This window comes from Periophthalmus magnuspinnatus, chromosome 8 (assembly GCF_009829125.3).
Source record: "Periophthalmus magnuspinnatus isolate fPerMag1 chromosome 8, fPerMag1.2.pri, whole genome shotgun sequence".
Lineage (NCBI taxonomy): Eukaryota > Metazoa > Chordata > Actinopteri > Gobiiformes > Gobiidae > Periophthalmus > Periophthalmus magnuspinnatus.
This window is the reverse complement of record NC_047133.1, coordinates 7,583,752-7,597,043: the sequence shown is the minus strand read 5'-3', so window position 1 is coordinate 7,597,043 and position 13,292 is coordinate 7,583,752. Positions and strand designations below refer to the sequence as shown.

The following is a 13,292-nucleotide window of genomic DNA, read 5'->3' as shown; positions in this document are numbered from 1 at the left end:
TTTAGTCCTGGTTTAGTCCTGGTTTAGTCCTGTTTTAGTCCTGGTTTAGTCCTGGTTCAGCCCCAGTTTAATCCAGGTTCAATCTGTATTTCTGTTCTCGTCTGTATTTGTAGAGGATGAGGGAACGAAAGAGATGGAGGAAAGAAAACCTTAAAGATCTTGGTTTAGTTTATAGTTATTACCATAGACTGTATAAAAAAGTGGGTTGAGGGAGTGTGACGTCGACCATAGCGCTCGGCTTCAGTCAGACCCGACCACGAGTATCATAACAACCAAAGAGCCAATCCGTAGCGAGGCTGTTGAAGGTAACGCCCCATTGCTGGTATAGCGGGGAGTGGGCGCTTAGCAACACTGTCAATCAAATCTGTTCAGCGGCGGCTCGCAGGTTAACTACATCCATTTATCTACACAGTCTATGGTTATTACCTTTAACTTTAACCTTCAAAATAGCTTCAAAAGTCGTGGCAGCAATCACAAAGTTGAAACAAGCTGATTTGACAGACTGATTTAGACCCAATCACATCATGAACTTTTAAAAAACACTGTGTTCTCCAAACCTGCCACCTTCAGAAACAGACGGACCTTTCTCCGAACTAAATGAGCCAACGCTGAAACCAATCTCCAAGGTTACAAGACGCAATGGACACACACTGGCACAGTAATAATAATATCAGCTGTGGTTAAAAATAAACACAAGACGCATCACTTCATTTGCAATAAATCCATTTTCGAAACCACAGACTTAACATTAGCAGAATATTTGGTCTGTAGTTACCACATTGCTGCCTCTACCCACCTCTTATTTCCATTATCGAAAAAGCCAGAGCGAAACAAATGGAATATTGACCGGAACACGAGCAGGCTTCAAGGTGAGCAATGACTATATGTGTACCGGTGTTACTTCTGTCCAAAAAAACAAAAACGATTTAAAGACAGGAGTCTGTACAAAGCTTTAAAATAGCGATGGAAGTTGCAGGTCTTTTATGGAATCCGAATCTTTTGGATCCGTTCATTTCTCAAAGGCTCTTTTTCTGTGTTTTTATATGACAGAAGCCAATGTGAGAACTCGTTTTATCTACAAACTAATCACAGAGAGAAACGACCAAGCCTCAGATCTGTTTAAAATGTCAGGATCCTCCGTACTCCTGTTTTTTCCATTGTCTCCCTCTTTCTTCTATGTTGTTTGTCTCTCCAACCACCGGGGCGTCGGCTTCCCTGATCTGACAGCTGGCACATCTGGATCCAATTTCCCTAGTTACCTGCAGTATAAGACGTCTGGTTTTCCGTGTACTCCTCGCCACTTTGTCGTTGATACGTCTCTAGCGCCTCTGTCTTATTTTAGGTACTTGTCTGCCTGTCTTTCTGCCTGCTAGCTAGCCAGCCCGATACCTACCTGCACCTCTGGACGTTCCAGCCCTCGTACTTGCCAAAACTACCTGATTTACCCGCCTGGACAATAGTTGAACTACGCACCGATTGTGTCATGCTTCCTAAGTAAAACAGCGACATAAACTGGTTCAAACTGAGAGTGAGAGTGAGTTTATACAGTGGTCCCTCGTTTATCACGGAGGTCACGTTCTAAAAATAACCCGTAATAGACGAAATCCGCGAAGTATCAGCTTTATTTTTAATTATTATATATGTTTTAAGGCTGTAAAACCCCTCACCACACACGTTATACACTTTTCTCACACAGGCATGAACATTTTCTCACATTTCTCTCTTGTTTAATTAATTAATAGTGACTCACGCGTATTTCACAGTTCCTCTGACCGTGCCTCTCCGTCCTGGCGTTGCTCCGCTGTAGCGTCAATCGAACATTTATGTAAATTTGTCAAGCAGGACGCATTCTGTACTGTACAAGAGAAACGGCACGGAGGAGACTGATGGACAATGGACACTACCGTCTGTCAGCCAATCAGGAAGCAGAACACAATGCACTTTCATACGCCGTAAAAAAAAGCATGGAAAATCACACACAAAAAAAAAAAAAAATCTGCGAGAGGTGAACCGCGATATATCAAGGGACCACTGTATCATAATTCCATCCACCAACAAAATATTCTGTCTTATTCTACATCAAAAAACTGCCCTGTAGTTTAAATCTGTACAAAAATTCTCTCAAATGTGATGCTTGTTTTAGTTCCTCAGTTCATGTTTCAGTCTTTTTGTCATTTTCTCTGCACGGGTTGAATCGTATCCTCTTATTTACACTATCACAAAAAAAAAATCAGTGAAACAGCGAGACCACGTAAGGTGAACATAGCGAGGGACAACTGCAGTCTAAAGAAAACACTGCACTATAACAATAATAATGTTAAAAGTAACTGATGCCAAATACGTCTTTTTGTGCACAAAGTTCTCGCTCGTGTCGCCTGCTCTGCTTTTATACTGATTCTTGTTTCAGTTCAGTTTTAATTAGGATAAAAACGCATACAAATTAGAAACAAAAAAATATTCAAAATTTGATCCGGATCCAACCGTTAACGTTAAAGAACCGTTCAAAAGAGCCGGCTCGTTCCTAAATTCGTATCACTAGTTTGAACTGTACTGCAAAAGGCACAAGTCTGGACCGTCACAAGACACTCTCCACTGCTGATGGTCACAGTTTTGGTGGGCAACGATAAAAATAGCCCTGGTTTATGTCAGAAAGAGACTGTTTTTATCCTCTCTGGACAGCGATGCCATAGGGGACAGGACAAATCTGACCAGAGAAATGTCATGTTCTGATTCCTGAAACTCAAGCTACTCACAGATAAGTTTTTGGACAGGAGAGAAAACAGTTTTGACTCCAAGATTTCCTCCATCTTCCTTAATCCATGCTTCACACCAGGAATTAAATATTATAACTTTGTCTTCAGCAGGTACGTAACCACTGTCGGTGCCTGTCGGTGTGGGGAACATCACCTGCTTGTCTCCATGGAGATGTTATTGCTTTGCGTGGAATGTTACACAGTAAAGCATTGAGGACAAGGTATGTATACTTAGCTGCTTTGGGTCACTTATCTATCTCCATGGAGACAAGCACTTAACGTCATCGGGTCAAGTTTACCCAAGTTAAAAGTAAGATCTGTCAAGAGGCGACCCGCTAAATTGTACAGTTTTCTTTACCCATGTAAAACACCTGCATTCGAATAAATGTAAGATATAAGTTCAATGACATACTGCAGAATATTTCAGACAAAGAAATAACATCTTCATGGAGACAATTTCTGCACATTTAAAGGTCCTATATTACACAAACTTTTAGTCATGTTGGAATGTTGTTACCTCATCAAAAACAGACCTGGAGTTGTGTTTGTTTCATTCACACATGTCTGAGTAACCTGCATTATTAGTCTGTCTACTGCTCAAAATCCTCTGTTCCACCTTGTGATGTCATCAAGCGGTAGTTTTCAAGTTAACAGCTACATTTCACCTTTTTTTTTTTTTAGTAGCTATTGGAAATTCCAGGACTGAAATTATCCAAACAATTCTAGTGAAGGTGTGTGGAGTTTAAAAACACAGTGGAGCACTTCCTGTATTACCACATGATGACATCACAAGGTGCAACAGAGTGTTTTCAGTTTGAGAGAAGACCTCAGACTCAATATGCAGGGTTTGTGAGGTATGTTTTTGATGAAGAAACAACATTATAACATAGGTCAGAAAATAGCGTAATTTAGGGTCTTTAATAAACTTTCTATTTGTTTAACATTTGTACAAAACATACATTACATAAATATAGTCCTTTTGTGCTTCAAAATGGTTATTTACAGCTTTAGAAAATGGGGCCAATGTTCAAATAAGCTGAACCACTTTTTCTCTTGATCAGTTATAAGTAGCTGATCTCTAAGGAGGTGCTCTGTTCCGCCGTGTTCTCCTCTGGTAGAGTTTTGATGCTTCCATTTTTGGTCCCATTCAAAAGAAGCGAAGCACCCAGACCGGACCCGTTCATTGAGTTATTTGGACATTTTGGGTCAGCCATTTTGTCTCTCTTTTCGGGTGACGACATCTCGGTCATCCCTGGTACCAGTCTATTGTCCGTGAAAAGCATTTGCGAAGTTTGCTTCCGGAAATCGCTATTCCCGTTTTGAGTGATTCGGTAGATTTCCGTCATTTCCGACATATCTTCATCGTCTTCGTCCACGTCTCGGATAACTCTTCTCAAACTTTCCCGTGGCATTAGCGCCCGCCTTACCTCGTCCCGTTGCTCTTGTCGCTCGATCGGTTCGTGATTTTCAACCCTCCTCGTAGACCTGCACAGCGCTTTCCGGAAACCTCTTTTGAAATTATCCGACAGGAAACCGTACACGATCGGATTTGCGCAACTGTTAGCGTAGCCTAGAACGACGACAAAGAAGTACAGGCCGTGGTATTCGGAAGGTAGCGCTACTAGTAAGTTTATGATGTTGAGAAGATAAAAAGGCATCCAGCAAAGCACGAACAACGCGACAACAATTATCACCATATGCGTAACTTTTCGTTCAGATTTTCTCCGTTTTGTCGATGTGGCGTGGACTTTTTTGCCGGAGCTACGGATCTTGAAGACGATTAGCAAGTAGCAAAAGCAGATAATCAAAAGTGGGACAAAAAAGCCAACAGCAGAGGTGTAAATTATAAAAGCAGCCCGCCAGATATTTGAGGGTTCGGGCCAGGCGATGTTACAAGTTCTTCCTTTTTTATTAGTATTTGAAAAAATCACAACAGGCAAAACGACTAAAAACGAAAGCGCCCAGATGGTCCCATTGATAATTTTGGCTATTTGCGGACGCCGCCATTTTGAAGACCGGATCGGGTGGACTACAGCGAGGTACCGATCTATCGTCATGACAGTTAGACAAAAAATACTTGTGAATTGGTTGATAGAGTCGACTGTCAAAACTAAACGGCACATAAAAGGTCCGAACGGCCACGACTGCAGCGTGTTTTGGACCGCTAAGAAAGGCAGTCCAATCATGAAAAGTTCGTCGGCGATTGCCAAGTTCAAGATATAGATATTGGTGACAGATTCGATTTTGGAATAATGCAGGATTATATGAATGACTAGAGTATTCCCTCCCAGTCCGATGATGCAAACCACTATGTAAATCAATGGAATTAGCACGCCCGTTATGCTAGGTCCCATGGGATCAGGGGAGTTGGTTGAGTTTAGCGACTCGTTGAAAGCGCTTTCGTTGAACATGAGAAAAAACAGCCCACCCGGAGTTGGACTGTCCCAGCTGCCGTTCGCCAACAGCTCCTCCGTCATGTCCGCCCCGAGAAGCGGCATAGCGTCCCCCGAAGGCAAACCTCTTTTTCAGTCACTGCGTGGCTCCCTGCGACGCCTTAGCTGCCGGCCATCTGCTCTGCAAAAGGAGAGATTAGGCGGTTAGAACATGCAAGAAAAAACAAGGCAAGCCAGTTTTAAAAGTGCACTATGCAACTTTTCTGGTTTTCTACATGGAAACAAGTAGGTGACAGCATCAGGGCAAGTTGCAGGTGAGATCTGTGGAGAGGCAACAGGTGTTTAATAGAAAGTGAAGTGAGTCGATGGAGCCGGAAGCGAAGCCCATGTTCACTTCCTGTGTGGAAAGTAGCGTTTAGCGGGTTAGCTATGTCCAGAGATATATAAGCCATCAGTCTATAATGATGTGGCCATCTTGAAGAGCCATAGACTGGTGGTCAAAACCGAGAATTTCAAAAAAGTTGCGTTTTTCTGAGGTTTTAAAGTGCCACCTCAACTTCATTCAGTCTCAGAACATTAATGTCAGGTTTGTCTCACATTAAAGTGGTTGGTTATTTAAAGGGTCTCTGGCACGTTAGACCGCTCATTTGACTAAACATGGGATCAGGCTGGTAAACTTGCTGTTCAAAGTTTTCACGACTTCCTGTCAGACGCTCCTTGATTCAAACACTACGCAAAAATGTCCTGAAGTAGAGCAAACGTGAATTTACACAACACAACCCCAGCTCTGTAAATAAAGTTCCCATTCATTTTTCTCATAGACTTTCTGAAAAAAATATATATATATATTAAAAGTTGAGTCTCCCCTTCCTTTGCTCTCCGTGCTAAGTAACTCCCCCTTCAGAGCATTATAACAACACAATCAGCTGCATCCGGCTAATGAATCGACTGCACATCACATCAGGTTTGTCAAGTTGTTGTGTAGAGTTTTGTACCATGTTTTTGTATATTTATGAAGAATTGTCGTGTGGGAGCGTGGGTGATGTAGGCTTGTGGGCGGAGCTTTGTACAGAACCTTACAGCTAACCGTAAGGAGGGTTTGAATAGGGCCCAGGAGAGATCACTAAATTACTCAAACATGCATGGATGACATCCAAAACCTCTTCAGTCATGTTTTTGATGAGGGAACAACATTATAACATGGGAGAAATCGATTTTGCATAATACCGCCTCTTTAATATTAACAGTTTATTTGGTACAAAAAGAGCACTTTGAAAACTTGACCTGTAGAGCATGCTGTAACAAAGGATGTGTGAATACTAATTTGTGTTTTCTATGTCCGGTCATTTCAGTTAATTGCAGAGGAAGGACAAGAGCATAGCACAAAAATATGAAAAACAAAACAGACCTTTTACATCTCATCTGATTGCAGCTGTGTCCAGATCTGGTTAGAAATGTTTTATTCCCAGTTTAGACCAGGGTCAGTCCAGTGTCAGACCTGTTTTACTTATGGGGTAGATCTGTTTTAGTTCTGAGTTAGACCTGGTATAGTCCTTGGTTAAACCTGGTTTGGTTCTGGTTTAACCTGGTTTTGATCTGGTTTAGTGCTGGTTTAGTCCTGTTTCAGACCTGGGTTAATGTAGTGTCAGACCTGCTTTGCTTCTGATTTAGACCTGTTTTAGTCCTAGGTTAGACCTGTCTTAATCCTGGGTTACATGTGGTTTAGTCCTGGTTAAGACCTGGTTTAGTCCTTGTTTATACATTGTTTAGAGCTGATTTTGTCCTGGGTTAGACCTGGATTAGTCCTGGGTTAGATCCGATTTAGCCCTTGGTTAGACCTGGTTTAGGCCTGGGTTAGTCCTGGTTTAGTCCTAATTTAGTCCTGTTTCAGACCTGCTTTGCGTCTGGTTTAGACCTGGTTTAGTCCTTGTTTATACATTGTTTAGAGCTGATTTAGTCCCGGGTTAGACCTGGATTAGTTCTGGTTTAGACCTGTTTAAGACCTGATTTAGTCCTTGTTTATACCTGGTTTAGATCTGATTTAGTCCTGGGTTAGACCTGGTTTAGCTCTGAGTTAGACCTGGCTTAATCCTGGGGTTAGATGTGGTTTAGTCCTGGTTAATACCTGATTTAGTCCTTGTTTATACCTGGTTTAGATCTGATTTAGTCCTGGGTTTAGACCTGGATCAGTCTCTATCTGAAGTCTTCCATAAAAGCCAGAGTGAAGGCTGGTCCTGTTGCAGTGAAGCTAACAAACCAATATTTGACAAAAGCTCTTAGACAAAGCCTTCTTGTGTTTTCTTGCACATATGTTCATACAGTTCTGTCGGATCTGTGTATCTATGTGATTATTATTTTTCCCTCCAACGCTTTGTCACCATCTGCTGCGTGAGAGGACAGAGCCAGACGGGGATATCCACAAGCTACGTGCTAAAACTGCCACCCATACCCACAGAGCGCTCTCGGAGTTACAAAGGTTATTCACAAACGACTTAAGACACATATTTGCTCTCACTAAAATGTGGAACACTTAAGTATAGTTTATATAATTAAATATATGGCTGCAGGATTAAAGAGAGAGTGTTAACGGCTAACACATAACGTATTTAGATCACCATGTTTCCTTTTATTGTTTTGAAAATGCTATTCGCCAAAAACAACGTATTAACACATTTTATAAGTTTCAGTTTTGTTTTTTGATGCTCCCCTCCCTTTGCTCTCCGCGCTAAGTCACTCCCCCTTCAGACCGCTATCACATAACAGTCGCACCATGCACCAGCAAATGAAACTACTGCACATCACATCAGGTTTGTCAAGTTGTACTGTATTGTTTTGTATCATGTTTTGTATTTTTTATGCAGAATAGTCGTGTGGAAGCATGAGTGACGTCGCTTTGTGGGCGGAGCTTTGGATAGATTTGAAAAACTAACCATAAGGAGGGTTCGAATACGGCCCCGGGGATCACAGTACTACTGAAACATGTGTGGATGACGTTGTTTTTGATGAGGAAACAACGTTATAATCTCCAAAAAGTCCATTTTGCTAAATACCCTTTCTTTAATCAATCAAAATGTAAAGGTGCACTATGTAAATTTTCGAGGATCGGGTTCTTAAACACACCTGGAGTTGTGCTTTGCTTCATTCACACATGTTTAATCCACAAATCCTGCATATTTAGCCTGAGTTTTTCTCTCAAACTGAAAACACTCTGTTCCACCTTGTGATGTCATAATGTGATAATACAGGAAGTGCTCCACTGTGTTTTTAAACTCCAGACACCTTCACTACAATCATTTGGATCGTTTCAGCTCTGGAATTGCCAATCTTTACAGAGCTAATCGTAAAATGTAGCCGTTAACTTGAAAACTACCACTTCATGACATCACGAGGTGGAACGGAGCATTTTGAGCTTTGGAGACGTGACAAACGAATAATAAAGTGTAACTCAAACATGTGTGAATGAAACAAAACACAACTCCAGGTCTGTTTTTGAGGAGGTAACAACATTATAACATTACTCACAATAATGCATTTTGTGTAATATATAAGCTTTAATTAAAAAAATAAAATAATAAAATAAAATAATAATAATAATAATCCTTTAACCTAATTTACACACTCTTTTGTCTTTGATCATCTTGAATTCTATTGAGGACCTTCAACATAAAAGACCTGATGGTTTAGCACAAAGCCTTTAAGTAATTCACAATGGAAAACACAGCAAAGGATCATGGGAGAAAAGTAAATGAGCTCATGACTGTAGGTTTCCACTGTAGGTGAGCTGCAGTCATCACAACCATTGTTCAGGCAGATTGGATAAGAACTGGACACATCCACACGGGCGTCCATTAAAATGATTAAAGGGCCCGTGTTACACTATTTACTGATATATGTTATAAAGTTGTTTCCTCATCACAAACAGACATGGAGTTGTGTTTTGTTTCATTTACACATGTTTAACACAAAAACCCTGCAGATTTAGACAGAGTTCTTCTCTCAAACAGTCTGTTCCACCTTGTGATGTCATGTAGTAATACAGGAAGTGCTCCACTGTGTTTAAAAGAAAAAAAAAGGAAGAAAAAGGGGAAAAAAGGGAGAGAGAAAAAAGGAAAAGGGGAAAAAAATTAAGGAAAGTAAGGAAAATAAAAAGGGAAGAAAGGTAAAGGAAAATATAAATAAAAGAGAATGGAGTCTCAACCCTGAAACTGAATGTCAAAACTAGTTATAACGTCATCACTATCCTCACTCATTCATTCATTTTACCTGCTCAGTAATAAAACATTAGCTCATTGTAAGCTCACAATAGTACATTTTGTGTAGTATAGGACCTTCAAACATAAATAGACTCTGCAGAATGTGAAATCATAGGAAAACAGATATTGTAATATTGTGTATTATGTGTATGTCAGTGTGAGCGATGTACAGCTGCATTGGCAAGACAGGAAGTATTGATTTTCAGAGGAACTAAAGGCCAACATAACAATTTAGATTTTTTTCCCTCTATAAACATGACCTAACTGTGTCCCTGAGGTAGATATGTTCAAATTAAATATAGCACTGACTGACAATAACTCTACTCTTAATTACAAGGACATTGGACAAGAAGGACAAGTTCTTTATGTTATAATTGTGCGTCATCCAATCAGAACACAGAATGAGCCTCACTCCATTCTCTCGTTTCAGTTGCCAGTTTCAATGCTAATAGTTAAGTTTAAACCTAAAAGGACTCTCAGCACCTGCAAAATGCTCTGTTCCACCTTGTGATGTCATAAAGTGTGAGTTTTCAAGTTAACTGCTAACAACAAATGACCTTTAGATCAGTAGAGATTGGCAATTCCAGGGCTGAAATTATCCAAATGATTCTAGTGAAGGTGTTTGGAGTTTGAAAACACAGTGAAGCACTTCCTGTATTACCACATGATGACATCACAAGGTGGAAGAGTGTTTGAGTTTGAGCAAAGAACTCCGACGCCTAAATACGCAGGGTTTGTGCGTTAAACATGTGTGAATGAAACAAAAAATACACAACTCCAGGTCTGTTTGTGATGAGGAAACAACATAACATGAATCAGAGCAATACAAGCACTTTAAACTTGTGAATCGTGAGTTTAATCTGCCTTTTTACATGTAAATACCAAAAAAAACATCTAATACCAGCCAACTCAGTCACTCACTTCTACTTTCTGCTGTTGTTCCATATAAATTCTTATCAAAAGAAATGGTTTTCGATACAAACAGCTACTACCACACCACCGAGTTGACATCGCTATTACATTACGTAGAGTCAATTGGAACAAAAACCAAAAATAACCTCTGGTATCCATAACTCAAGTGCATTACATAACCATAAGCAGTATTCCACATTAGCAGTGTTACTCCTACAGACAGGCGCCCATATTATTAACAAGGCAAGCGGGTTTCACCGTGACAAGTTCAGCTTCATCTGTCCCAATCGGGTGAGAAAACCGCACTTAATTGGCTCAAAAACGTGTCTGACTCTAACGTAGCTGCCCTGAGCGGAGAGAGGAGCCTTTCCCTCAGGAGCACGATGTTCCACAGTGACTTTACTCAAACTGTCTGCCTCATTAACGACTAGGTTTTTTTTAGGGGGAGGTCATCGATTTCTGCGTAAGGGAAGCAAAGCGGGACGATTTCAGGTTGTTTTTTCCCTCAAACGTTAAAGAAAGGGCACGATTGTTACGCAGATAAGTGACGGTTTACTTTGTAAATCAGACGTATTCTGCAAAATTGACTTTTCAGATGTTTTAATCATGTTTTATAGCTGTATAGTCTCATTTATTTGAATCGTGCACATTTGAGCAATCTATAATCGCTTACATTTTGCAGATCGACCCCAGTTTCCTTCGTTTTTCTCCAGTCCCGTACGCCCAATCGTCCCCATACCCCTCGTTGGAAAACACTTCTCTTGAAAATCAAAGCACTCAAAAATAATATAGTTCAAACCTGTCAAATTCGGCTAAAAATGGCTGTGCTCTTTGGATAATGGTTTGGGCACAGACCTCCCGTGGACTCCCAGAATGCTTTGCTGACATTTCATTTCACCCCTCACTAGCCTCACAGCTCACTCAATAACACTGTATTGTTGGCTATTTTTATATCATCACGTTGTTCAAAAGGTATTTGGTGAGCGAAACAGCTAAACACAGAACAACCCTGTTACCTCAGTCACTTTTTATTCAGTATTTTGTTGAAGTATTAGTACTCTTACTTGAGTAAAGGTTTTGGTTTCTCTTTCCCGTGAGCGGGACAAACGCTTTATGTCGACTGTGTTACATTCACTGATGGATGAAGTACTCAGTTTGGTTAGTTAAGTAAAAAGTACAGATACAGAGGTGAAAAGTAAAAGTAAAAGTATCACATGAAGAAATCAACTTAGGTAATAGTATTCAAGCACTGGTTTATGAAAGTACTTAAGAATAAAAAGTAAAAGTATTTCACCCAAGTGTTGTTTATTAGTTAAAGTGTAAATGTAGTGATATAAATTCAAAATGAGACATAGTTTAGTCAACAGTAACAATTCAAATCAGTTTCTTCTTTTTTCTTATGAATTTTGTGTGTTTATTTTTGTTTGCTCAAAGCCGAACTCAAACTCAGGATGTTGCCACGAACATGGTAAAAAATAACCCTCAAATCATATGAAAAGTACTTTTTACTTTTCAGTCCACTTCAAAAATGTAGTGGAGTAGAAAGTAGAGTGGTCCCTTGTTCTAAAAATAACCTGCAACAGGCGAGATCCGCGAAGTATCAGCTTTATTTTTTACAATTATTCTTTATGTTTTTGGCTGTAAAACCCCTCACCACACACTTTATACACTTTTCTCACACAGGCATTAACATTTTCTCACATTTCTCTCTCGTTTAAACTCTCTCAAAGTTCAAACCTTCGTCGGCGTCTTTGTCGGTGCAGAACGTTTCATCGACATTGTGGGTTTTGTCGGGGAGAAAACAAATTGCAAACGTACAGCACTTCAGAGTCACACTGCGATCCAACGTTTATGTAAATTTGTCTGAACACATTCTGTACTGCACAGGAGACACGGCACGGAGGAGACTGATGGACAATGGTCTACAGTCCAACAGCCAATCAGGACGCAGAACACAATGCACGTTCATACTCTGTAAAAAAAAAGCATGAAAAATTGTGCTAAAACAATCCATGAAACAGCGAAACCACGAAAGATGAACCACGATATAGTGAGGGACAACTGTACAGACACCTGCTCTCAAATGTAGGGAAGTAAAAGCAAAAAGTATCCACTGTAAAATGTACTTAAGAAGACATTTTAGGTTTCTGTACTTTACTACTTTTACTTTGTTACCTTCCACCACTTATCACATTGTCACATTACATTAACTTCAAATTATAAATCAGATGTTACGTCCAGACAATTATTTTTAATGGCGTAGTTATTTTGCCCCCAAGAAAACATCAAAATATTGAATCACTACCTTGTCCTTCTACTAGAATAAAATCATTTCAACACACAATCAAATCTTCAAAAATCTCACATTGTTGAAGCTTGGGCACATTTTTTGTAAACATAAAATTCTTTTGGCAATAAAACATTTGAGGACTGATGTTTTTTCATTTGTTGAACCAACATTTCACCTTATGATTCATATCTACAAATGTGTATTTCCAAATATTTTGTTATTGTTCTTATCATTACTTTAAATGTCTGAGTTTCTTTCATAAAGTCAGTGTGTTTCATAGTCCAAAAATCACAGTGAAATATCTTCTTTAAGCTTTTTTTTTGTTCCATTTTAAAAGGCAGATGTAAAAGTTAATCAACTATAATTTTGCTAATGCATTTTTATTTTGTCAGTGCTCAATTTCATATAAAAGTTGCAGGATTTTAAGCGTGTACACGGTACGATCAAAGCCACACAATACACAGCCTCGTGGACTTGAGACGGTTAAGTGGGAGGCAGCAGGTGCAGAACCAACACACAAGATATTCAATTTCCAAACACACAAGAAAACAAATACAAGAACATGCATTTTATCCAAGGCATGAGCACTTTGTTTTGATTGTTCATTAATCATTTTCAATATCTACACTTCCATCTTGTTAAGAAGGATGCCGTTTCGTTTACAAAGCTCCATGGAAACCGGGGGAAGAAG

General features: G+C 39.8%; 1 protein-coding gene across 2 annotated transcripts in view; it reads right to left on the bottom strand.

Annotated features, from left to right (window-relative positions):
- Positions 1–3,488: 3,488 nt before the first annotated feature.
- sstr3 (somatostatin receptor 3) overlaps positions 3,489–13,292 on the bottom strand; it is a 46,762-nt gene continuing 36,958 nt past the window's right edge. The window contains exon 2 of one of the 2 annotated variants that reach the window (XM_033971881.2): positions 3,489–5,327. In XM_033971881.2, coding sequence (XP_033827772.1) covers positions 3,815–5,251 — 1,437 coding nt within the window. In that variant the 5' untranslated portion in view covers positions 5,252–5,327 and the 3' untranslated portion in view covers positions 3,489–3,814. The remainder of the gene's footprint in view (positions 5,328–13,292) is intronic. The other variant, XM_055223816.1, reaches the window with a different exon arrangement.